Below are 23,234 nucleotides of genomic sequence, written 5' to 3' on the forward strand. Positions count from 1 at the left end.
CATTGAGTTGGGGGTGGGTGCCTCATGAGCTTCCAGCTGAATGCTCAAATAAACAATTAAACTTAACAAAATATCACAAAATATCACGCACATTAGAAACTATAAAAAAGATTAAAGCAGTACTAAGTAACTTGCTTACCTTAATAAATCCTTTTCGTAGTCCCTCTGGGGGTAATACAAGTGTTAATGTGATGATTGGGGTCTGTCATCTCCCCTTAGTGTCTCTGGCCAGAAAACCACAATTGCAACTTTGCTGGCACCGGGTAGATGTCACCAATACACATAAACAGGCTTACGGGCAGTGTTAAATTCGTCGACTAAAATATTTAGTCTTAATTTTAGTCAAAGGGATATTTTTGACGACTAAAACTAAACTAAAAGTTTCTCCTGAGATTAAAGCTGTGACTAAATTGTCCAGATATTTTAGTCGACTAAAATAAGACTAAATAAAAATGAAAAGGAGAGACTAAAATCATCCAAACTTCTATTGAGCGTCTGAAAAAACCTCATATCTTTTAAATTCTCTGCCTAAGGATCAGCTCTGAGCTTTGTTCATGTGGAAGAAGCTCCATCAAGTCGAGGACCACGATTAAATATGATTATAATGAATGTTATAAATATAAGTCGACTAAATTAGTCTTAATTTTAGTCGACTAAATTGACATGCAATTTTAGTCGACTAAAACTAGACTAAAACTAAGAAGTTTTTTTTGACTAAATCTCAACTAAAATTAAATTACATTTTAGTCAAAAGACTAAGACTAAAACTAAAATAAAATATGTCAAAAGTAACACTGCTAACGGGCAAAGCTAACTGCGGGCTAGCGGCACTTTAACAGTATTTACAGCCACGTTTGAGTGAAAAGAAAGATCTCCATTGTGTTATTGGATGAACAATATCCCTCTGTCCCTTTGTTTTTTCTGTCAGCGAAGTATTTACTCTCACGGACAATTAATGAGTAAAAAATCCCAACATTCTATGACACCTGCAATGGCACTTATGGCCTCTAGGGGCATGTGTTGCTTAGTACTGATGGGTGCACCTCTAATTTGAGTGCATTTTGGCCCAGGGCTGAGCAGGGTCAGAATTGCCCGTGGAAAAAGCCTATTAATGTCATGTAGCTCCAATTGTTTTGATCCACACGGCTCAGTCTCTTGTGCCGTCACTCCACACCCATGTCGGGCATCCAAAACAGGATTTCTCCCCCTAACTCCGACGCCTGTGGTGACTTTCTGTCCCGTGTGTCCAGCCGGTGTCAGTGGGGGGTCTGCTGGTCAACCTGGTGGGCATCTGTGCCTTCAGCCACGCCCACAGCCACGGAGGGAAGAGCTGCTCGTCAAACGACCACGGGCACTCGCACCACGGGCACTCCCACAGCGAGCACGGGCACGGTCACGGGCACGGGAGTCATGGCCACAGCCACGGGGGTCACGGGTCACACGGACACTCTCACGGATCAGGAGGAGGAGGCATGAACGCCAACATGAGAGGTGCGTTGCTAAGTAGCATACTTGTTCCTTTCCAAAGCTGCGTTTCTGCGTACACTCCGCTCAGGTCAAAGGAAATGTCTGCTCGTCTGTTTACATTATGAATGTCTCAGCTAGAGTTTATTCTAGATGGCACCACAAGGAACTGGGGACATGACAATTGACCTTTCGCAAAACCCCGCCCCAAAACAGTTGTTGAATCGTACCTCATAGCAACCTTTGCATCCAGTCACTATCGGGATTTCCTCCCATAGAAACTAATGGAGCTGGACCTGTTCCTCCCCTTTCAAAGCTGATAAATGAGCTGTTGTTGCTGGACGTCGTCATGAATAAGATATTTGTGCAGCTGGAATATCTGGCATGTTTACTTTTTAAGCGTCTGTGAGCAGGGGCTGGACTGGGACTGAAAAACAGCCCTGGACTCTGACTAGCCTGGCCCAAATGAGCGTAATTGTGACACTTCCACAAATACATATTTTAACCTCTTACCCCCCGCCTTAACCAAATGCATTCTGTCCTCTTTTGGCTGTGGAACACCTCATTTGAAAGCTAAGACCCACAAAACTGACCTTTTTCCTCGCGCTGTTGCTGTGTTGTGTCACCTTTTGTGTGTTTTCTTTTCTTTTTCATTTTAGTCACATTTTTGTTGAATTTTTGTCCCATTTTTGTCCCATTTTTGCTGAATTTTTGTCCCATTTTTGTTGCATTTTTGTCACATTTTTGTTGAATTTTTGTCACATTTTTGTCACATTTTTGTTGAATTTTTGTCACATTTTTGTTGAATTTTTGCTGAATTTTTGTCACATTTTTGTTGCATTTTTGTCACATTTTTGTTGAATTTTTGTCACATTTTTGTCACATTTTTGTTGAAGTTTTGTCACATTTTTGTGGAATTTTGTAATTTTTTTGTCACATTTTTGCTGAATTTTTGTCACATTTTTGTTGCATTTTTGCTGAATTTTTGTCACATTTTTGTTGATTTTTGTTGCATTTTTGTTGCATTTTTGTTGCATTTTTGTAATTTTTTGTCACATTTTTGCTGAATTTTTGTCACATTTTTGTTGAATTTTTGTTGCATTTGTGTCACATTTTTGTCACATTTTTGTCACATTTTTGTTGCAGTTTTGTTGCATTTTTGTTGCATTTTTGTTGATTTTTTGTAATTTTTTTGTCACATTTTTGCTGAATTTTTGTCACATTTTTGTTGAATTTTTGTTGCATTTGTGTCACATTTTTGTCACATTTTTGCTGAATTTTTGTCACATTTTTGTCACATTTTTGTTGCAGTTTTGTTGCATTTTTGTCACATTTTTGTTGATTTTTTGTAATTTTTTTGTCACATTTTTGCTGAATTTTTGTCACATTTTTGTCACTCTTTGGTTAAGTTTTTGTCACATTTTTGTTGAATTTTTAATGATTTTTTATAATTTTTTGTTGTGTTTTTTTGTCCGTGTTTGTCTCTTGCTCTCATCCTCTTTTTCTCGCTATTTTGACGCTTTTCTTTTTAGCTTTTAGATTTGGGTAAAGCTCGGTTGAGGCGGGACCGGTGGCCCTCGAGCCAGTGGCCCTTCTGTGCTCTTCCAGAATGGACATATGGCCAGTCCGCCCCTGTCTGTGAGCCACTTCCCGCACGCCACATGTTAAATCTGCGGCTTACGCTGACCTCAGACTGTCCTATAAACTTGTACTTGGGTGTAGAGCACAGAGAACTTAGGCCTGAGTGGTCACAGATCGTAAGAATGAAGTAGCCATAACTTTCAGATTTGAGTCAGGCGTGCTCTGGGCTCCAGTAGCTTTAGCTCGCAGCTAACCTTAACTTAACACCTGACCCGGGTGTCTGTTGCCGTCCGACAGGGGTGTTTCTCCACGTCCTGGCCGACACTCTAGGCAGCGTGGGCGTCATCATCTCCACCATCCTGATCCGGCAGTTCGGCTGGCTCATCGCGGACCCCATCTGCTCGCTCTTCATCGCCACGCTCATCTTCCTCAGCGTGCTGCCCCTCGTGAAGGACGCCTGCGAGGTGCTGCTGCTGAGGGCGCCGCATGAGCACGAGAAGGAGCTCAGCACGGCGCTGGAGAAGGTACTGTCCAGAGCCAAAACCTTTCAACTTTACAATGGGGAAAATACTAATCGCACATATTTTAGCCATAGACTGGTTTAGATCAGGTTTAGACTGGTTTAGATCAAGTTTAGACTGGTTTAGATCAAGTTTAGACTGGTTTAGATCATGTTTAGACTGGTTTAGATCAGGTTTAGACTGGTTTAGATCAAGTTTAGACTGGTTTAGATCAGGTTTAGACTGGTTTAGATCAAGTTTAGACTGGTTTAGATCAAGTTTAGACTGGTTTAGATCAGGTTTAGACTGGTTTAGATCAGGTTTAGACTGGTTTAGATCAAGTTTAGACTGGTTTAGATCAAGTTTAGACTGGTTTAGATCAAGTTTAGACTGGTTTAGATCAGGTTTAGACTGGTTTAGATCAAGTTTAGAGTGGTTTAGATCACGTTTACAGTGGTTTAGATCAGGTTTAGACTGGTTTAGATCAAGTTTAGAGTGGTTTAGATCAGGTTTAGACTGGTTTAGATCAGGTTTAGACTGGTTTAGATCAAGTTTAGACTGGTTTAGATCAGGTTTAGACTGGTTTAGATCAAGTTTAGACTGGTTTAGATCATGTTTAGACTGGTTTAGATCAGGTTTAGACTGGTTTAGATCAGGTTTAGACTGGTTTAGATCAGGTTTAGACTGGTTTAGATCAGGTTTAGACTGGTTTAGATCAGGTTTAGACTGGTTTAGATCAGGTTTAGACTGGTTTAGATCAGGTTTAGACTGGTTTAGATCAAGTTTAGACTGGTTTAGATCAGGTTTAGACTGGATTAGATCAGGTTTAGAGTGGTTTAGATCAGGTTTAGACTGGTTTAGATCAGGTTTAGACTGGTTTAGATCAAGTTTAGAGTGGTTTAGATCAAGTTTAGACTGGTTTAGATCAAGTTTAGACTGGTTTAGATCAGGTTTAGACTGGTTTAGATCAGGTTTAGAGTGGTTTAGATCAGGTTTAGACTGGTTTAGATCAAGTTTTGACTGGTTTAGATCAAGTTTAGACTGGTTTAGATCAGGTTTAGACTGGTTTAGATCAGGTTTAGACTGGTTTAGATCAGGTTTAGACTGGTTTAGATCAGGTTTAGACTGGTTTAGATCAAGTTTAGACTGGTTTAGATCAGGTTTAGACTGGTTTAAATCAGGTTTAGACTGGTTTAGATCAGGTTTAGACTGGTTTAGATCAAGTTTAGACTGGTTTAGATCATGTTTAGACTGGTTTAGATCAGGTTTAGACTGGTTTAGATCAGGTTTAGACTGGTTTAGATCAGGTTTAGACTGGTTTAGATCAGGTTTAGACTGGTTTAGATCAAGTTTAGAGTGGTTTAGATCAAGTTTAGACTGGTTTAGATCAAGTTTAGACTGGTTTAGATCAGGTTTAGACTGGTTTAGATCAGGTTTAGAGTGGTTTAGATCAGGTTTAGACTGGTTTAGATCAAGTTTAGACTGGTTTAGATCAAGTTTAGACTGGTTTAGATCAGGTTTAGACTGGTTTAGATCAGGTTTAGACTGGTTTAGATCAGGTTTAGACTGGTTTAGATCAGGTTTAGACTGGTTTAGATCAAGTTTAGACTGGTTTAGATCAGGTTTAGACTGGTTTAGATCAGGTTTAGAGTGGTTTAGATCAGGTTTAGACTGGTTTAGATCAGGTTTAGACTGGTTTAGATCAGGTTTAGGCTGGTTTAGATCAGGTTTAGACTGGTTTAGATCAGGTTTAGACTGGTTTAGATCAGGTTTAGACTGGTTTAGATCAGGTTTAGACTGGTTTAGATCAAGTTTAGACTGGTTTAGATCAGGTTTAGACTGGTTTAGATCAGGTATAGAGTGGTTTAGATCAGGTTTAGACTGGTTTAGATCAGGTTTAGACTGGTTTAGATCAGGTTTAGACTGGTTTAGATCAAGTTTAGACTGGTTTAGATCAGGTTTAGACTGGTTTAGATCAGGTATAGAGTGGTTTAGATCAGGTTTAGACTGGTTTAGATCAGGTTTAGACTGGTTTAGATCAGGTATAGAGTGGTTTAGATCAGGTTTAGATCAAGTTTAGACTGGTTTAGATCAAGTTTAGACTGGTTTAGATCAAGTTTAGACTGGTTTAGATCAGGTTTAGACTGGTTTAGATCAGGTTTAGACTGGTTTAGATCAGGTTTAGACTGGTTTAGATCAGGTTTAGACTGGTTTAGATCAGGTTTAGACTGGTTTAGATCATGTTTAGACTTGTTTACAATGATGTGTTCTTAAGACAATTACAAAAGTACAAATTATTTCAAACAAATCCACATAAATTCTATAAACATGTATCCTGCCCCCTGCTGGCTGCACTCACACCTGCACAAACGCTCCTGGCTCCCAGAATGCACCACATTCAAAGTGAAGGGGCAGAAAAATAAGTCTCAGTGGTATAAAAGAATGAGTTGGCTTTGCGTTTATGAGATGCTGCATCTCTATCGAGTTTTGAACTCGCTCTACACAAAGAGTAGCGAGTAGCGACTACAAAGAGATAAAGGTCAAGGTAAGCATTGATCAGTGGCTTTAACATGAAACTCTATTTTTCTCAGTCCACCAACAATGAAAGTTTAAGTTACTTGAAAGCACAGGGTCCCTGTCTCAGTAATGCTAACACGAACTAGCCTGCAAGCTCACTTTCAATAAAAATGCTTTATAATTACATGAAGAGTGTTTTTTCACAAAGTTCAATATTGTTAAGGAGGAGACAGATTTAGTTGCACTACTAGTCAAAAAAATGCCCGCCCTCCTGTGGACTCACCACCCGCAGAGGGATCCGTATGGGTCGGGTGCGGAGAGGACTGGGTGGCAGTCAGAGGCAGGTGCCTCGACGACCTGGTCCACATGCGCAGCTTCTGGCGTTCGGGACATGGAACGTCACCTCGCTGGGGGGGAAGGAGCCTGAGCTTGTGCGGGAGGTTGAGAGATACCGGCTAGATATAGTCGGGCTCACCTCCACGCACAGCTTGGGTTCCGGATCCCAACTCCTGGAGAGAGGCTGGACTTTCCATTTTTCTGGAGTTGCCCGCGGGGAGAGGCGGCGGGCTGGGGTGGGTTTGCTCATATCCCCCCAGCTCAGCCGTCACGTGTTGGAGTTCACCCCGGTGGACGAGAGGGTCGCGTCCCTACACCTTCGGGTCGGGGACAGGTCTCTCACCGTTGTCTCGGCCTACGGGCCCAACATCAGTGCAGAGTACCCGGCCTTCTTGGAGTCCCTGGGAGGGGTACTAGATAGTGCTCCGACTGGGGACTCCATTGTTCTGCTGGGGGACTTCAACGCCCACGTGGGTAACGACAGTGAGACCTGGGAGGGAGTGATTGGGAGGAACGGCCTCCCCGATCTGAACCTGAGTGGTGTTCTGTTATTGGACTTCTGTGCTAGTCGCAGTTTGTCCATAACGAACACCATGTTCGAGCACAAGGGTGTCCATAAGTGCACGTGGCACCAGGACACCCTAGGCAGGAGGTCGATGATCGACTTTGTAGTTGTGTCGTCTGACCTCCGGCCGCGTGTCTCGGACACTCGGGTAAAGAGAGGGGCTGAGCTGTCAACTGATCACCACCTGGTGGTGAGCTGGATCCGCTGGCAGGGGAGGAAGCCGGTCAGACCCGGCAGGCCCAAGCGTGTTGTGAGGGTCTGCTGGGAACGTCTGGCGGATCCCTCTGTCAGTGGGGTCTTCAACTCCCACCTCCGGAAGAGCTTCACCCAGATTCCGGGGGAGGCGGGGGACATGGAGTCCGAGTGGACCCTGTTCTCTTCCTCCATTGTCGATGCGGCTGCTCGTAGTTGTGGCCGTAAGGTCTCTGGTACCTGTCGCGGCGGCAATCCCCGAACCCGGTGGTGGCGCCCGGAAGTAAGGGATGCCGTCAAGCTGAAGAAGGAGTCCTACCTAGCCTTGTTGGCTTGTGGGACTCCTGAGGCAGCTGAGAGGTACCGGCAGGCCAAGCGTGCTGCAGCTCGTGCGGTCGCGGAGGCAAAAACTCGGGTCTGGGAGGAGTTCGGAGAAGCCATGGAGGAAGACTATCGGTCGGCCTCGAAGAGATTCTGGCAAACCATCCGGCGCCTCAGTGCGGGTGGGGGGCTGCTGACCTACACCGTCACGTCTTCCAATGAGGAAGCAGAGGCTGGGGACTCGGAGGTGGGCTCGCCCATCACCCAGGCTGAAGTCACCGAGGTGGTGAGAAAGCTCCTCGGTGGCTCCGGGGGTGGATGAGATTCGCCCTGAGTACCTTAAGTCTCTGGATGTTGTAGGACTGTCTTGGCTGACACGTCTCTGCAACATCGCGTGGCGGTCGGGGACAGTGCCCCTGGACTGGCAGACTGGGGTGGTGGTCCCTCTCTTTAAGAAGGGGGATCAATTTTGTTCTAATATTCAGTCGCAGTGAGTCTTTCTGAGATGAACGTTTCTCTCCTGTTGTTTCAGATCGAGAAGATAGAGGGCGTGATTTCCTACAGAGACCCACACTTCTGGAGACACTCAGCCAGCGTCATGGCGGGCACCATCCACCTGCAGGTCATGCCCGACGTGGTGGAGCAGCGCATCGTACAACAGGTGACCTACATGCTGAGGCACTGATCTCTCACTGGGTCTGTCACATGTGATAGTGGAGCAGAAGCACCTGATCATCCTTTTAACAGGATCCACTGATGCAAGCGCCCCCGCCCTGTGTTGCAGGGGTAGGCAAGTTTTCTTAACGGAGGGCCAATTGTTTTCATTGTAAAAAGACCCGGGGCTGAAGCTGCCAGTTTTAGGCCAAAGTAAAGCACTACACTGGAAGAAAGAAAAAAAACTCATCTTAAATGAGATAAATGACTTCAAATTGCTTTAACCTCTTAACTCCCACCTGAACGGATGCCATTTTTTCCAGTTTGGCTTTACCCTAATCAAAAGGTTTCTTGGGAAAAAAGCACCAAAACAGCCACAAAAAATGAGGGAAAAAACAAGGATGTAAACACGACAAAAATGTGACAAAAGCTCAACAAAAATGTGACAAAAATTCAACCAAAAAGTGACAAAAATGTGACAAAAATGTGACAAAAATGTGACAAAAATGAGACAAAAATGAGACAAAAATGTGACAAAAATTCAACAAAAATGTGACAAAAATTCAACAAAAAAGTGACAAAAATTCAACAAAAATGTGACAAAAATGAGACAAAAATGTGACAAAAATGAGACAAAAATGAGACACAAATGAGACAAAAATGTGACAAAAATGTGACAAAAATGAGACAAAAATGAGACAAATGTGACAAAAATGTGACAAAAATTCAACAAAAAAGTGACAAAAATTCAACAAAAATGTGACAAAAATTCAACAAAAATGTGACAAAAATTCAACAAAAATGTGACAAAAATTCAACAAAATGTGACAAAAATTCAACAAAAATTTGACAAAAATTCAACAAAAATGTAACAATCAGTGCATAAAAAATCTGGTCAATTTCAGCCAAAACTGCATCTGAATATATTTTAAACCATCATTTTGGTATATAATTTATCTATTGAAATCTGAAGTGTGAGAACTACATTATTCAGTACAAACAAAACACAACTCTGAGTGTGTTATAGATGCGGTAACATTTCAAAACGGTTACTTCCTTCCGTTCCAGGTGACGTCCGTGCTGAAGGACGCCGGTGTGAACAACCTGTCGGTGCAGGTGGAGAAGGAGGCCTACTTCCAGCACATGTCCGGCCTCAGCACAGGCTTCCAGGACGTGCTCCACCTCACGCAGCAGAGGGAGGCCATGAAGTACCTGCACGACGGGACCTGCATCATGTGACCGCGGCTCTGAAGGCTCTGAAGTACCTGTGTCGTGGACCAAACGGACTGTGTTTAACCTGTACAGTGTGTGAATGTGTTTTAATAAACGGAACTCTTTTGGAGATCTCTGTCTTACTGTCCAACAAGCGGTTATGAAGATGGTCTTACAGTGCTTTGCCTCATACCGTTGTCCACTGGGGTCCCGCAGGGCTCCATCCTTGGCCCAGCCCTATTCAGTTTGTACATGCTGCCTCTTGGGTCCATTGCTGCGAAGCACAACTTATCCTTCCACCTGTAGGCAGACGATCTACAGCTCTACCTGCCCGTGCTCACTAACCCTGCTTGTGCCTTTAACTTTCTCCATACAATGCCTCTTGAAAGTACTAATACACCTTGAACTTTTGCACATTTTGTCATGTTTATTTATTTTTTACTGAAAGTTCACACACAAGTAACAGACAACTGTGAAGTGAAAGCAAAATGATACATGATTCTGTAGCAGCAAGTCTTTTGGGGTCTGATTCTACAAGATTTGCACATGTAGAGACTGACATTTTAGTCCATTCCTCTTTACAAAACAACTCAAGCTCTGTCACATTAGAAGGAGAGCGTTTGTGAACAGCAGTTTTCAGGTCTTTCCACAGATTTTCAATAGGATTTAGGTCAGGACTTTGACCGGGCCATTCTAACACATTAATACCGTAAATGTCCTAATAGAGGCCGGGGCCTTTATTTCCTCAAGGGCATCTAGGACCAGGCCTTTATTGGAACCAGGCCACAATTAGAGACCGGCCTTTATTTCTATTTGAGCAAAACGGACGACCAGGAAAACGAAGAAAAACGAGATTTGTGTCCATTTGCACCTAAAATATTCGGTTCATTTATTAATGAACATTTCAAACCCTCTCCCAGCGGCTGGAACATTGACGCCTTTTATTTTGTCGGGACAACAGGAAGTGTTTCGTTGCTGTTAGTGGAGCTTTGACATCAGTGTCACTGCAGGTTTCTGTTTCGTTTTTACCAGACCAGATTATTTGTTGTTATCTTGTGTAAAAGGCGAGTTTAGACGGAGCGTTTGTGTTTGTGATCGATCATGAGACTGACCCGAGAGAAGACGAGACGCTCGCGCTGATGGGAGGAGTTATTTTGAGGCGTGGGACTGACCTACACACGGAGCAGCTGGACGTGCTTTGAAGACGCGATGGAGACTTTATTAAAACCCTGGAGGGTCACACATGTGTTCCTTACCCTGTTTCCAAATATAGTCACAGGAGGTTTGAAAAGTGGCTAAATCTGTGTCAAAGTTACGCTCGGATCAGCTCCTCCGCAGCTTCCCCATCGGCCCGGGTTCCCGTTTGTTACTTCCTGCACGTGAGTTTTCTTTTACACCAGTATGAGACAAATTCCTAACATGGGGAATATTTCTACCGCTATAGTTTCTAATAAAAGCCCCGGCCTGTTTTAGAGACCGGCTTTAATTTGCCTCCGCCAGCCGCGAACCCGGCCCCTGTTAGAGACCCGGCCGCTAATGGAATACAGGCCAGTATTAGAGAATTTACGGTATGTTTGTTTTAGTAGATTTATCTTTGTGTTTAGGGTCATTGTCCTGCTGGAAGGTGAATCTCCGCCCCAGCCTCAGTTCTCTTTCTGACTCCAGCAGGTTTTCTTCTTTCTGTATTTGGCTCCATCCATCTTCCCAACTATTCTTACAGTCTCCCCAGTGAGCAGTGTTAGGTTTGCTCCATACATAACGTTTTGCATTTGGGCCAAAAAGTTCAATTTGAACTATCTTTATGTTTATGGTTGTAAACATGACAAAATGTGCAAAAGTTCAAGGTGCATTAGTACTTTCGAGAGACACTGTAACTGCCTGTTGGTCTTATAATAATAATAATTCCTACATTTAAATGAAAAAAAAGGGAGTGTCCGACCAGTCAGTGTGTCAAAAATGTAGCGAGCTGAAAAACAAATCAATGCTGTGGTCAAATCTCGCTTCTTTCAGCTGCGTCTTTTAGCAAAGGTCGAACACCTTTTGACAAACATCAAGATGCTCCCACGTCACCTCGATCCTCTCCTCCCTTCACTGCTTCCCGCTCCGTTTTTTAATTCAATTCAAAAGAAATTAGTCATTCATTTTAAAGGGATATTTCAGGATTTTTGACATAGGGCCTCATTTCCTAGTCTTCCAGAGTGTTGCTGATTTCTGGAGATATTTTTTTTGTAATTCATGCAGTTCTTATATTTGAAGAGTTTTGTGGTGCTGGGCTAATGCTAGGCTAGCACATTTCTATGGTATCAGCTAGCCTGCATTAAAAACAGTCTGGCCCGCTCCACAGAGCACCTGAGGCAAATCACTTATAACACCAGACTAACCATATAAATGTCTGTGTCCATAGAGTAATTTTAACCATTTTGCAGCATCAGCTTCGTGGTTGTAAGCTATGGAGCGGCGGAGTGATCTGCTAGAAAATAGTCCCTCAAAATGCGATCATTCATGTGATGCAGGTCAGTTATATTCCAAACATGATTCCATCGACACAGACATTTATATCACATTTCTGTCCCATTTTTTGTAAAAAAAAAAAGGAATTTTTCATCACATTTTTATAATTTTTTTGTCACATTTTTGTCATTTTTTTGGTCATTTTTTTTGTCAAATTTTCGTCATTTTTTCTTCAAATTGTTATCACATTTTTGTAATTTTTTTGTCACATTTTTGTCAATGTTTTCTCACTTTTTTGTCACATTTCCATCATTGTTTTCGTCTCAGTTTTGTTGCTATTTTCACTGCTTTTTTCCAGAAGCTTTTGGACTGGGGTAAAGCCAAACTGGAGAAAAAGTGGAATCATGTTTGGAATATAACTGACCTGCATCACATGAACGATCGCATTTTGAGGGACTATTTTCTAGCAGATCACTCCGCCGCTGCGTAGCTTATACAAGCACGAAGCTGATGCTGCAAAATGGTTAAAATTATTCTACGGACACAGACATTTATATGGCTAGTCTGGTGTTATAAGTGATTTGCCTCAGGTGCTCTGTGGAGCGGGTCACACTGTTTTTAATGCAGGCTAGCTGATACCATAGAAATGCGCTAGCCTTGCATTAGCCTAGCGCCACGAAACTCTTCAAATATAGAAATTAGATATTAAAATTCCCTTAGATTTTAAAGACAAAAGACCAAAGACACTCATAACTCGTTTATTCAAAAACTAAACAAGATCGAAAATCCCTCTGAGCAAACTTTGTAACTATGACGTCACAAAATAAAACCGTGGCTCTATCCATTATTCAGAATCTTGACAATTTTGGCCATTTTTATGTATAAAATGCCTTATATGAAAACAGAAAAGTAGCCACACATTTTGTTCCTAATATTTATACCAGTAATCTACAGCAACAGTTTCCAATGATCTCTCTGCATTAACTGTTTGTCCCTTTGACCTGCAGCGCCTGGCCTTATTCTGCGGCCGTCGGGTCATATACAGGTACATGTATATTTATAATATATACAGTCAGTCCATGTCCAGCCAAAAGCCATGACTGGTGTTTACTCGATCTCATTGGAGGTTCCCGTGACGACTCGCTGCTTCAGCTCTGGAACGACACGAGGACACAACGTGAGTACAAGCAACAAAGATACTGTTAATTTACCTGTTTCCATCTTCCAGAATGCACACTGATGCTTCTTCGCAAAAAATCACAAACCATCTCAAGTGAGCGGATGAACTGTTTAACCCCTTAACTCCCACCTGAACCGAGCACATTTTCTCCAGTTTGGCTTTACCCCAGTCCAAAAGCTTCTGGAAAAAAGCTGTGAAAATAGCGACAGAACTGTGACGAAAACAATGATGGAAATGTGAGAAAAACGTGACGGAAAATTGATGAAAAAGTGGCAAAAATGTCACAAGAAATTGACAAAAAATGGACGAAAAAATGAAAGAAATGTGACAAAAAAAATGACAAAAATTTGACAAAAATTGACAAAAATGTGACAAAAATTCGATCAAAATTTGACCAAAAATGTGACAAAAAATGACCAAAATGTAGCAAAACAATAACAAAAATGTGATAACAAATTGACCAAAAAAATGAAAGAAATGTGACAAAAAAAGACAAAAATGTGACAAAAAAATGAGAAAACAATGACAAAAAAGTGATAAAAAATGATTAAAAAAAAAGTGGCAAAAATGTCACAAAAATGTCACAAGAAATTGACAAAAAATGGACGAAAAAATGACAAAAATGTGATTTTATTTTACAAAAATATGACAAAATGTGATAAAAATTTGACCAAAAAATTACAAAAATGTGACCAAAAAAATGACCAAAATGTAGCAAAACAATAACAAAAATTTGAGAAAAAATCGACCAAAAAAATGACAGAAATGTGATAAAAAAATTACAAAAATGTGATAAAAATTTGACCAAAAAAATGACAAAAATGTGACAACAAAATGACCAAAATGTAGCAAAACAATAACAAAAATTTGATTAAAAAAAAAAAATGACAAAAAAAATGAAGAAAAGACAAAAATGTGACAAAATGTGACCAAAAAAAAATGACAAAAAATGGGACAGAAATGTGATAAAAAATTGACGAAAAAATGACAAAAAAGTTACAAAAATGAGTTGAATACCCAACAAAAAAATGATGGAAAAAAATCTGATGATGTGAGGAAAAAGATCCTCTCAGTTCAGGCGGGAGTTAAGAGGTTAAGAGGTTAAATGTGAATTCTGGTGTTTCCATCACTTCTTACTTGTGCGAAACTTCAAACTGTGCATTAAAGCCCAGGGATGGAAACACAGTTATAGATAGAAACTTCTGTCTATAATATGTATAAAATGTGTCTCATGTGTCATATGCAAGATCTGTACTTTTGTAGCCATCTTATTACTTTTACTCCAATACACGGACAAGATAAATGCATTACTTTCTACTCCTCTACGTTTCTATAAAGGCTTCAGGCTCAGAAGTTGGCTGTCTTCAAAGCTCAAGAGCTGAGCTTGGCCTTTACAGTATGTGGGGAGTTCAGGTGTTAGGCTGTCACCATGGTTACAGACATAACAACATGGTACCTGGGCAGGGTCCGCTCTCCAACGCGACGTCGTCGATGGCGATGTCGCTGCGGACGGACGAGCCGCGCGTCGCCACAAACACGATCTGCAGCAGAGAGAGGGACTTTGAATGATAAAAAATTGACAAAAAAAATGAAAGAAATGTGACAAAAAATGACAAAAAAAAGACAAAAATGTAACAAAATGTGACAAAAAAATGAGAAAACAATGACAAAAAAGTGATGAAAAAGTGGCAAAAAGTGGCAAAAATGTGATAAAAATTTGACCAAAAAAATTGAAAAAATGTGACAAAAAATGACCAAAATGTAGCAAAACAATAACAAAAATTTGATAAAAAATTGACCAAAAAAATGAAAGAAATGTGACAAAAAATGACAAAAAAATGACAAAAATGTAACAAAATGTGACAAAAAAAATGAGAAAACAATGACAAAAAAGTGATGAAAAAGTGGCAAAAATGTCACAAGAAATTGACAAAAAATTGACGAAAAAATTACAAAAATGTGACAAAAAAATTACAAAAATGTGACAAAAATGTGATAAAAATTTGACCAAAAAATTGAAGAAATGTGACAAAAAATGACCAAAATGTAGCAAAACAATAACAAAAATTTGATAAAAAATTGACCAAAAAAAATGAAAGAAATGTGACAAAAAATGACAAAAAAAAGACAAAAATGTAACAAAATGTGACAAAAAAAATGAGAAAACAATGACAAAAAAGTGATGAAAAAGTGGCAAAAATGTCACAAGAAATTGACAAAAAAATGACGAAAAAATTACAAAAATGTGACAAAAAAAAGGACCAAAATGTGACAAAAAAATTACAAAAATGTGACAAAAAAAAGGACCAAAATGTGACAAAAAAATAACAAAAATGTGATAAAAATTTGACCAAAAAATTGAAAAAATGTGACAAAAAATGACAAAAATGTAGCAAAACAATAACAAAAATTTGATAAAAAATTGACCAAAAAAATGAAAGAAATGTGACTAAAAATGACCCAAAAAAGATTTTAAAAAATGTGACAAAATGTGACAAAAAAATGAGAAAACATTGACAAAAAAGTGATGAAAAATTGATGAAAAAGTGGCAAAAATGTCACAAAAATGTCACAAGAAATGTGACAAAAAAAATGATGCGCCTTCCACGTCAATGCTGGAACTAGGTCTCTCCAAAAGCAGCTGCTGACTCAATACAACCTGCAATGTTTTACTAAACCTTTTTTCAACTGATGCAAAAATGAACGTTAACACTTTAAACTTTTCAACCTAAAACTATTATTAAAGTTGGAAAAATGTGAAAGTTGATGCTACGGCGCTCTGTGATTGATAAACACCAAGACACCAGTGTTTCCTTAACTTTGCGAAAGGAGTGAAACAGCGCCCCCAATTTGACGCTGGTGGACAAAAAGTGAACTGCATCTATATTTGCCATTGAGAATGAACGGGAGAGAGAGTTATTAACCAGATGCGGCGCAAAAGTAGGTCACTCTCTTTAATCGAGATTTAGTAAAAATAAACTTTTCAATTTTAGTCTAGTTTTGTCAATTTAGTCGACTAAATTTAAGACTAATTTAGTCGACCTTGCATTGATAATATTCATTATAATCATATTTAATCAAGGTCCTCGACTTCATGGAGCTTCTCCCACATGAATAAGGCGCAGAGCTGATCCTTTGGCTGTGAATTTACATCACATGAGCAGAGCCGTGGGAAGATATTTTAGTTAGGGGGTTCTTTTTCTGCGCATATTTCCTATTTAATAATATTGCTTGCTGTTCCCAAACTATCCACCAGGGGGTGCTGCAGCCCCCTCAGCCCCCTGGGTTCCCACGGCCTTGGATCTGAGCCTCTTTCAGACGCTCAATAGAAGTTTGGATGATTTTAGTCTCTCCTTTTCATTTTTATTTAGTCTTATTTTAGTCGACTAAAATATCTGGACATTTTAGTCATAGTTTTGGTGATGAGTGAGTCATGAGAAACTTTGAATTTAGTTTTAGTCCAATTTTAGTCGTCAAAAATATCACTTTGACTAAAATTAAGACTAAATATTTTAGTCGACTAAATTAACACTGCGGGGTTGTGATTTTTCCGTAAAAATGTATTTATAACTTGAGACTTTTTTCTTTTTACATTGTTATATTTTAATTGGAGAGAGAATGAAAAATAACAAAGAAGATGATTGTGCTGTAGAGACGTCACTTCCCGATCTCCTTTGTTTGAAACTGAAGCTCTCGTTCATTGAAATGAGCAGAGATCGGCTGAGAACTTCTAATTTACGCGTGAAAAAAACATTTTATTAGTCAAAATTGAAAAGGCAAAGGTCGGTCGCTTCAGATAATTCATAGAGAGGACGTTAAACACTTCCAGCTATATATCGACCCGTCTGAGGGCCGCACCTGCTCACTACTTTTCAGAATGCATTGTGGGAAATTTTGAAACCCTTTAAACCAGCCCTTGTTCCAAAACGTTCTCTTTCACACAAAAGTTTAAAAAAGTTTAAGACCAGTTGAAAAATTTAACTTTTTGCATGGTTGGATCTGAACAGTAGAATGTCAATAACAGTAAAAATTCAATATTCAACAAGAAGAAATGGGAGTAAAACTTTGACTAAAAACAACAAATGAACTGATGAATCTGTTTTTGCGGCAAAACCAAAAGTTTAGGACCACATGGCTTTAAAAGGTGAAATCTGTGCAAAAATGTGGATTCAGTGTCATCTTCTGTCCAGTATTCACACTGTCACGGCAAAGGCAAAAAAATGATTGTTTTGAGCGTGGTCGGGTTTTTGAGTTACAAAAGCAGGGCCTCTCATTTTTAAAGTTACGATATTTTAACTTATTAATTGTCTTGGAGAGTAAATACTACGCTGACAGGAAAGGTGAAGGGAGAGAGGGTTACTGTGCATCCAATTATACAATGGAAAAAAAAAATTTCACTCAAACGTTGCTGTAAATACTGTTTAAAGTGACGCTAGCCCGCAGTTAGCTTTGCCTGTTAGCATGCTTGCTTCTTCTTTGTGATTTCATTAGTGTGTATTGCTTTCTCCGGTCCGGTGGCGGTCAAGTTGCAAACATGGTTTTCTGGTCAGAGACACCAGGGGGAGATGAAAGACCCTCCAATCATCCCATAAACTCTTGTATTACCCGCACAGGGACGACGGAGCCACCAACACACACTAATGGAATCACGAAGAAGAAGCTAACATGCTAACAGGCAAAGCTAACTGTGGGCTAGCGTCACTTTAAACAGTATTTACAGCCAAAAAATATTTCCATTGTATAATTGGATGTACAATATCCCTCTCTCCCTTTGTTTTTCCTGTCAGCGTAGTATTTACTCTCCAACACAATTAATAAGTTAAAAAATCGCAACTTGCTACGACACCTGCAGTTGCGCTAATGGCCTCTAGGGGGAAGAGTTACTTAGTACTGCTTTAAGATCAAACCAATTTTTCAACTGCTCTTAAACTTTTGATAGGGACTGTATATGTATGCACCATTTAATACATTCGTCACAGTTGCCCTTCCTTCCTTGATTCCTTCCTTCCTTCCTTCCTTCCTTCCTTCCTCCCTTCCCTCCCTCTCTCCTTCCTTCCTTCCTTCCTTCCTTCCCTCCCTCCTTGATTCCTTCCTTCCTTCCTTCCTTCCTTCCTTCCTTCCTTCCTTCCCTCCCTCCCTCCTTGATTCCCTCCTTCCCTCCTTCCTTCCTTCCCTCCCTCTCTCCTTCCTTCCTTCCTTCCTTCCTTCCTTCCCTCCCTCATTGATTCCCTCCTCCCTTCCTCCCTCCCTCCCTCCCTCCTTGATTCCTTCCTTCCTTCCTCCCTCCCTCCCTCCTTGATTCCTTCCTTCCTTCCCTCCCTCTCTCCTTCCTTCCTTCCTTCCTTCCTTCCTTCCATCCTTCCTTCCTTCCTTCCTTCCTTCCTTCCTTCCTTCCTTCCTTCCTTCCTTCCCTCCCTCTCTCCTTCCTTCCTTCCTTCCCTCCCTCTCTCCTTCCTTCCTTCCTTCCCTCCCTCTCTCCTTCCTTCCTTCCTTCCTTCCTTCCTTCCTTCCTTCCTTCCTTCCTTCCATCCTTCCTTCCTTCCTTCCTTCCTTCCTTCCCTCCCTCTCTCCTTCCTTCCTTCCTTCCTTCCTTCCTTCCATCCTTCCTTCCTTCCTTCCTTCCTTCCTTCCTTCCCTCCCTCTCTCCTTCCTTCCTTCCTTCCCTCCCTCTCTCCTTCCTTCCTTCCTTCCCTCCCTCTCTCCTTCCTTCCTTCCTTCCCTCCCTCTCTCCTTCCTTCCTTCCTTCCATCCTTCCTTCCTTCCTTCCTTCCTTCCTTCCCTCCCTCTCTCCTTCCTTCCTTCCTTCCTTCCCTCCCTCTCTCCTTCCTTCCTTCCTTCCCTCCCTCTCTCCTTCCTTCCTTCCTTCCTTCCTTCCTTCCATCCTTCCTTCCTTCCCTCCCTCCCTCCCTCCCTCCCTCCCTCCCTCCCTCCATCCCTCCCTCCTTGATTCCTCCCTCCCTCCATCCCTCCCTCCCTCCTTCCTTCCTTCTTTTTCCTGGTCACTTCTTTATTCCCCACAGCCCTGCTCTGAGCCAGTTCAGCAGAGTGTTTCTGTAAGTACATTTCAGAGGTGTGTGGGTGGGGCCCTGGTCCTACCTGGTGTTGCCGGTCGCTGTGGTACTGCAGCGCCGCCCGGAGCCAGCCTATGCCCTGCTCGCCCTCTCGCTCCCACAGCGCCCGCTCCTCGCCGCCCTCGTCCAGGCGCACGCTCAGCCGGCCCGTCCCAGAGCCGTACATGTGGAAGTGGAACAGGAGGCACTGGGGCCCCCGGGAGCCCCGCAGAGAGGGGGACCGCAGCCGGGCGCTCTGTCCGGGCAGCAGGGGCGAGGCCTCCAGGTGCACGTAGTGTCCTGGGAACAGACCAGGACATATTTCTCTCCAAAACTCATCTCCACATCCACAGGAAAGGATCTCGTCATAGAAGGGGGCGTGGCTTCGCCGAGGGGGAAAATAGAATCTTTAGAGAAACACAATTTTCCCTCTTTTTAGCCATTTTCTGGTGGAATATGAACTTATTTATCACATAAATAAAGTCAAGTGTAAATCGGGCCCATATGGATATTTTCTCACAGCAGATTGTTCAGTAGAGGTGAAAAAACGGCATTAGCATTAGCGCGATGCTAACATGTAGCATCAAGTTAGCATTCTCCGTTATTCATATCTTTGTATCATTATTTTGTAGAAAACTATATTCATAATTAAGCGTTTGTTACAGTAGTTTTTGAATAATTAGAGAAAATTGAAAACAGTTAAGGGGGAAAACAATTACGAAAAAATGTAAATTTTCTCTAATTATTCAAAAACTACTGTAATAAATGCTGAAATATGAATATAGTTTCTACTAAATAAAGATACAAAGACATGGGGAGGAGCAAAGTGGTTCAACAGCCCATAAATACATAAAAAAACGGAGAATGCTAACTTGATGCTACATGTTAGCATCGGGCTAATGCTAACGGTTAGCTAGCGCGAGCTACAACTGCCGTTTTTTCACTTCTACTGAACAATCTGCTGTGAGAAAATATCCAAATGGGCCTGATTTACACTTGACTTTATTTATGTGATAAATAAGTTCATATTCCACCAGAAAATGGCTAAAAAGAGTGAAAATCTGTGTTTCTCTAAAGATTCTATTTTCCCCCTCGGCGAAGCTACGCCCCCTTCTATGACGAGATGCCGTCTGTATCTATCTATAACCGCACACGTAGTCCGGTAGTTAAATCACTGGGATATCACTCCGCTGTGGCGTCGCCATAGCAACGCATGACACAGCTGAATCAGATAAAGGCGTAATTAGTGACTGACAGGAACGTATGAGATGGATTTTGTGTTAATTTCAACGTTTTTGGCATAAAACAAAAGGTTTGCTAAATGTTTGTAGAGGAGAGTGAGCAGCTAGGTTAGCTACTGTTAATAACATATGAGCTTTACATTTCTATTGGAAACGGTTAAGGCTATTCATCATTTTCAGATGTACATAAAATGATCCTGCATTGAAGCATATTTGTCTGGATTAGTAAAGTCAAACATAAAAGTTTGAGTTGGGGGGGCCCAGGTGTGAGCGACTCCACCGCAGCTGTTTCCATAAACAGTTGAGCTGGTTGAGCTAGCTAGCTAGCTTCAGGTTAAACCTTGTAAAAGGTAAATACCTCCTGCCCACGAGTGCCGCATATCGGTGTTTACTTCCAGGGAAAAGTGTTTCCGGGTTAGTCCTGTTGTGTTGTGATTCTGTGCTGATGTTGTGTCGTTGAGCCTGACTGAGATCCTCGTAATAGCTGCGGAGAATGACTCGCTCTGAGACCAGCCTTCAGTGACCGGCTAATAACCCACACAAAATAGTCCCGTAGTCTGGCAGATTTAGTGACTTTAGTCAATGAATAAAACATTTATTATAAATGTTACGTTTGTGGGAACCTGGTATAAGCGGATTAAACAACGAGGAGCCGCGTTAGACGTTATAATGCACTTCTTGACTCCGCATCGTGCATTATAACCGTCTAATGCACGACAGATACGTTATAATATTACTCAAGTAGAAGCAAAACGTACCATATGGTAACACTACTCTAAGGATTACTTCAAAATGTTACTCAAGTCCATGTACAAGTAAACCGAGTACCGTCTCGTGCAAGTGAAAAAAAAAAAATCTGTGTAATTTAGAATCTTCAAGAATGAGATAGTGAAAAATCCCTGTCAAAAAGATTTCCAGATGTTGTTGAGTCCAAGACGGGAAAGTTTGGAGTCTGTCGGTTGGACCATATTTGGTTTACACTGCCCCCTGGATGATAGGAAGAGCTTTACATGTTTTTGTGAAGAGTCAACAGCTACAACACTCTCTCAAAGGTAACTTTAGTAGAGCTCGGTATTGTTCAAAAAAAAAAAAGTGATACCTGTACTTAGACGATACTTGGTTTACAATACCTATAAAATATCTGTCATCTAGATCTGCAAATTTACAATATTGGGTTAATCTACAATGTCAGGAAATGTTAAATATGGGGAGAAACAGGGGCAAAAAAAAGGAAAAAATGTGTAAGAAAAAAAGTGGGGAAAAGGGGCTAAAAAATGAATAGAAAAGATAGGGGGGATGGGGAGAAAATAGGGAAAGATACGGAAAACTGTAAAGGGAAAAATGGGACAAGCATTTAGAAAAGGAAAAATGTGGAAAACATTAGGGGGGGAAATTGAGGAAAATAAGTCCTAAAAATTGACACAAAAAATAATAATAATAAAAAAAATAGGGAAATGGGGTGGAGAAAATATGTATAATAATAATAAGAAAAAATGTCAGTGTAGAGCATGCAGTACCCAGGCCGGTGGTGTGGTCGCCCCGGGGCCCGGTGTAGGAGGTCGGGGTGGGGCCTCTCCTCCGGTACCACTCTGCGTCATCGCCGTGTCTGTCCTGAGAGTACCCGCACAGCCCCGACTCGAAGTCACAGTGCGCGGGCACGGTCAGCACGCCTGCACACCAGCAAGAGGTCATTCACCTGGACACGAGCTCAGACCACAAGAGCCATGTGCCCACGGAGCGGTGCTCACAGAAAAGTTAGAATAAGTATGTGGTGACACGACTACTAATGATATATATTGTTGTTGTTTTGCCTACGGAGAATCAAGTGCACAGATGTTTAAATCTGCATAATGAGCTATAGATTTTGGTTTTTTTTTTTAAGTATCGATATCAGATCAGAAGGGAAAAACTAGTATCGGAACAACACTACCTTTTAATGCCGTAAACGGAGAAACGGCGCTGATTAATCGCATGAATCGCAAAAATAATTAATTGCGATTAATTCAATTATCCTATTTCAACCAAAAATATTTCAATTTTGTCCTTATATTTTACTTCATGAACCTAAAAGTTTGCAGTTTCTGTCCAAAAGGTTCAGCACAAATAAAAATGTGTCTAAAAAGTGAGTTATTAATCCCGGGATGTTCAGAAATGGCTGAAGATCCCGGTTATCAGCTGTTGGACTTTTCACGTGCGATTAATCGCGATTAAAACATTTTATCTATTGACAGCCTTAATATATATATATATATATATGTATATATACACACACAGGAAAAATTGCTAGGCAATGTGATAATTTTTCAAAAAGTTGAGATTTAATGCCATTGTCAGTGAATTCATTAGCATTTCCCGCAGAAACCCTGTAAATTGATGAGGAAAAAAATAATTGTATCCATTTTGAAACACAGTGTAACATGAGAACATATGGGAGAAGTAAAGGGGTGTGAATACTGTAAGAAGAGTTTTGGAGGTACTTCAAGTGACTGTTATGGGTGGGTGGAATCGTCTCCAGGATTTAAATCCAACATGGCCGACTTCCTGTTTGTCAGATGGCGGGGCTATAATGATGTTTTATGACGGCGTCCTTGTTCTTACTTACTGGAAAAGCCTAATAATGCACTCTATGAACAGTAGGTGGCGCTGTGCAGATGCCACTGACAACAAGGAAGAAGGTTTGTCCCCATTGTGTCGCCGTACAACACATGTTTGAATACTGAAGATACAAATACTTCAGTACTTTCACTGAAGTACTTTGACCCACAGCAGAGGGAGGAGAGTTACCTGCGCTCAGCTCGCAGTGACCCAGGGCCAGGCTGATGTCGTCCAGAGCCACGGAGCCGCAGTCCCACAGACTCCTGCACACGCTGACAAACAGCACCTGGACACGGGCAAAAACCAAACACAAAAACTTTATTTAACTTTATTTAACTGGACACATCCTCCACACAAACACACCGTCATTTGTGC

At 41.2% G+C, this 23,234-nt stretch overlaps 2 protein-coding genes across 3 annotated transcripts in view; one reads left to right on the forward strand and one right to left on the reverse strand.

The window, feature by feature from the left end:
- The window catches only part of slc30a5 (solute carrier family 30 member 5), a gene marked incomplete at its 3' end in the record, with an annotated part of 30,987 nt that extends 21,618 nt beyond the window's left edge, over window positions 1–9,369 (forward strand). For both annotated transcript variants that reach the window (XM_079581260.1, XM_079581259.1), the window contains exons 14-17: window positions 1,251–1,491; window positions 3,343–3,569; window positions 8,009–8,137; window positions 9,199–9,369. In XM_079581260.1, the coding sequence (XP_079437386.1) occupies window positions 1,251–1,491; window positions 3,343–3,569; window positions 8,009–8,137; window positions 9,199–9,369 (768 nt within the window). The remainder of the gene's footprint in view (window positions 1–1,250; window positions 1,492–3,342; window positions 3,570–8,008; window positions 8,138–9,198) is intronic.
- Window positions 9,370–12,724: 3,355 nt separating this feature from the next.
- The window catches only part of LOC306981636 (MAM domain-containing protein 2-like), a 56,813-nt gene continuing 46,303 nt past the window's right edge, over window positions 12,725–23,234 (reverse strand). The window contains exons 11-15 of the mRNA XM_079581263.1: window positions 23,049–23,145; window positions 21,782–21,934; window positions 19,070–19,323; window positions 14,430–14,514; window positions 12,725–12,947 (exon numbers count right to left, since the gene is read on the reverse strand). Of these exons, the coding sequence (XP_079437389.1) occupies window positions 12,901–12,947; window positions 14,430–14,514; window positions 19,070–19,323; window positions 21,782–21,934; window positions 23,049–23,145 (636 nt within the window). The 3' untranslated portion in view covers window positions 12,725–12,900. The remainder of the gene's footprint in view (window positions 12,948–14,429; window positions 14,515–19,069; window positions 19,324–21,781; window positions 21,935–23,048; window positions 23,146–23,234) is intronic.

The sequence above is a fragment of the Gobius niger genome, assembly GCF_951799975.1.
Source record: "Gobius niger genome assembly, chromosome: 22".
Lineage (NCBI taxonomy): Eukaryota > Metazoa > Chordata > Actinopteri > Gobiiformes > Gobiidae > Gobius > Gobius niger.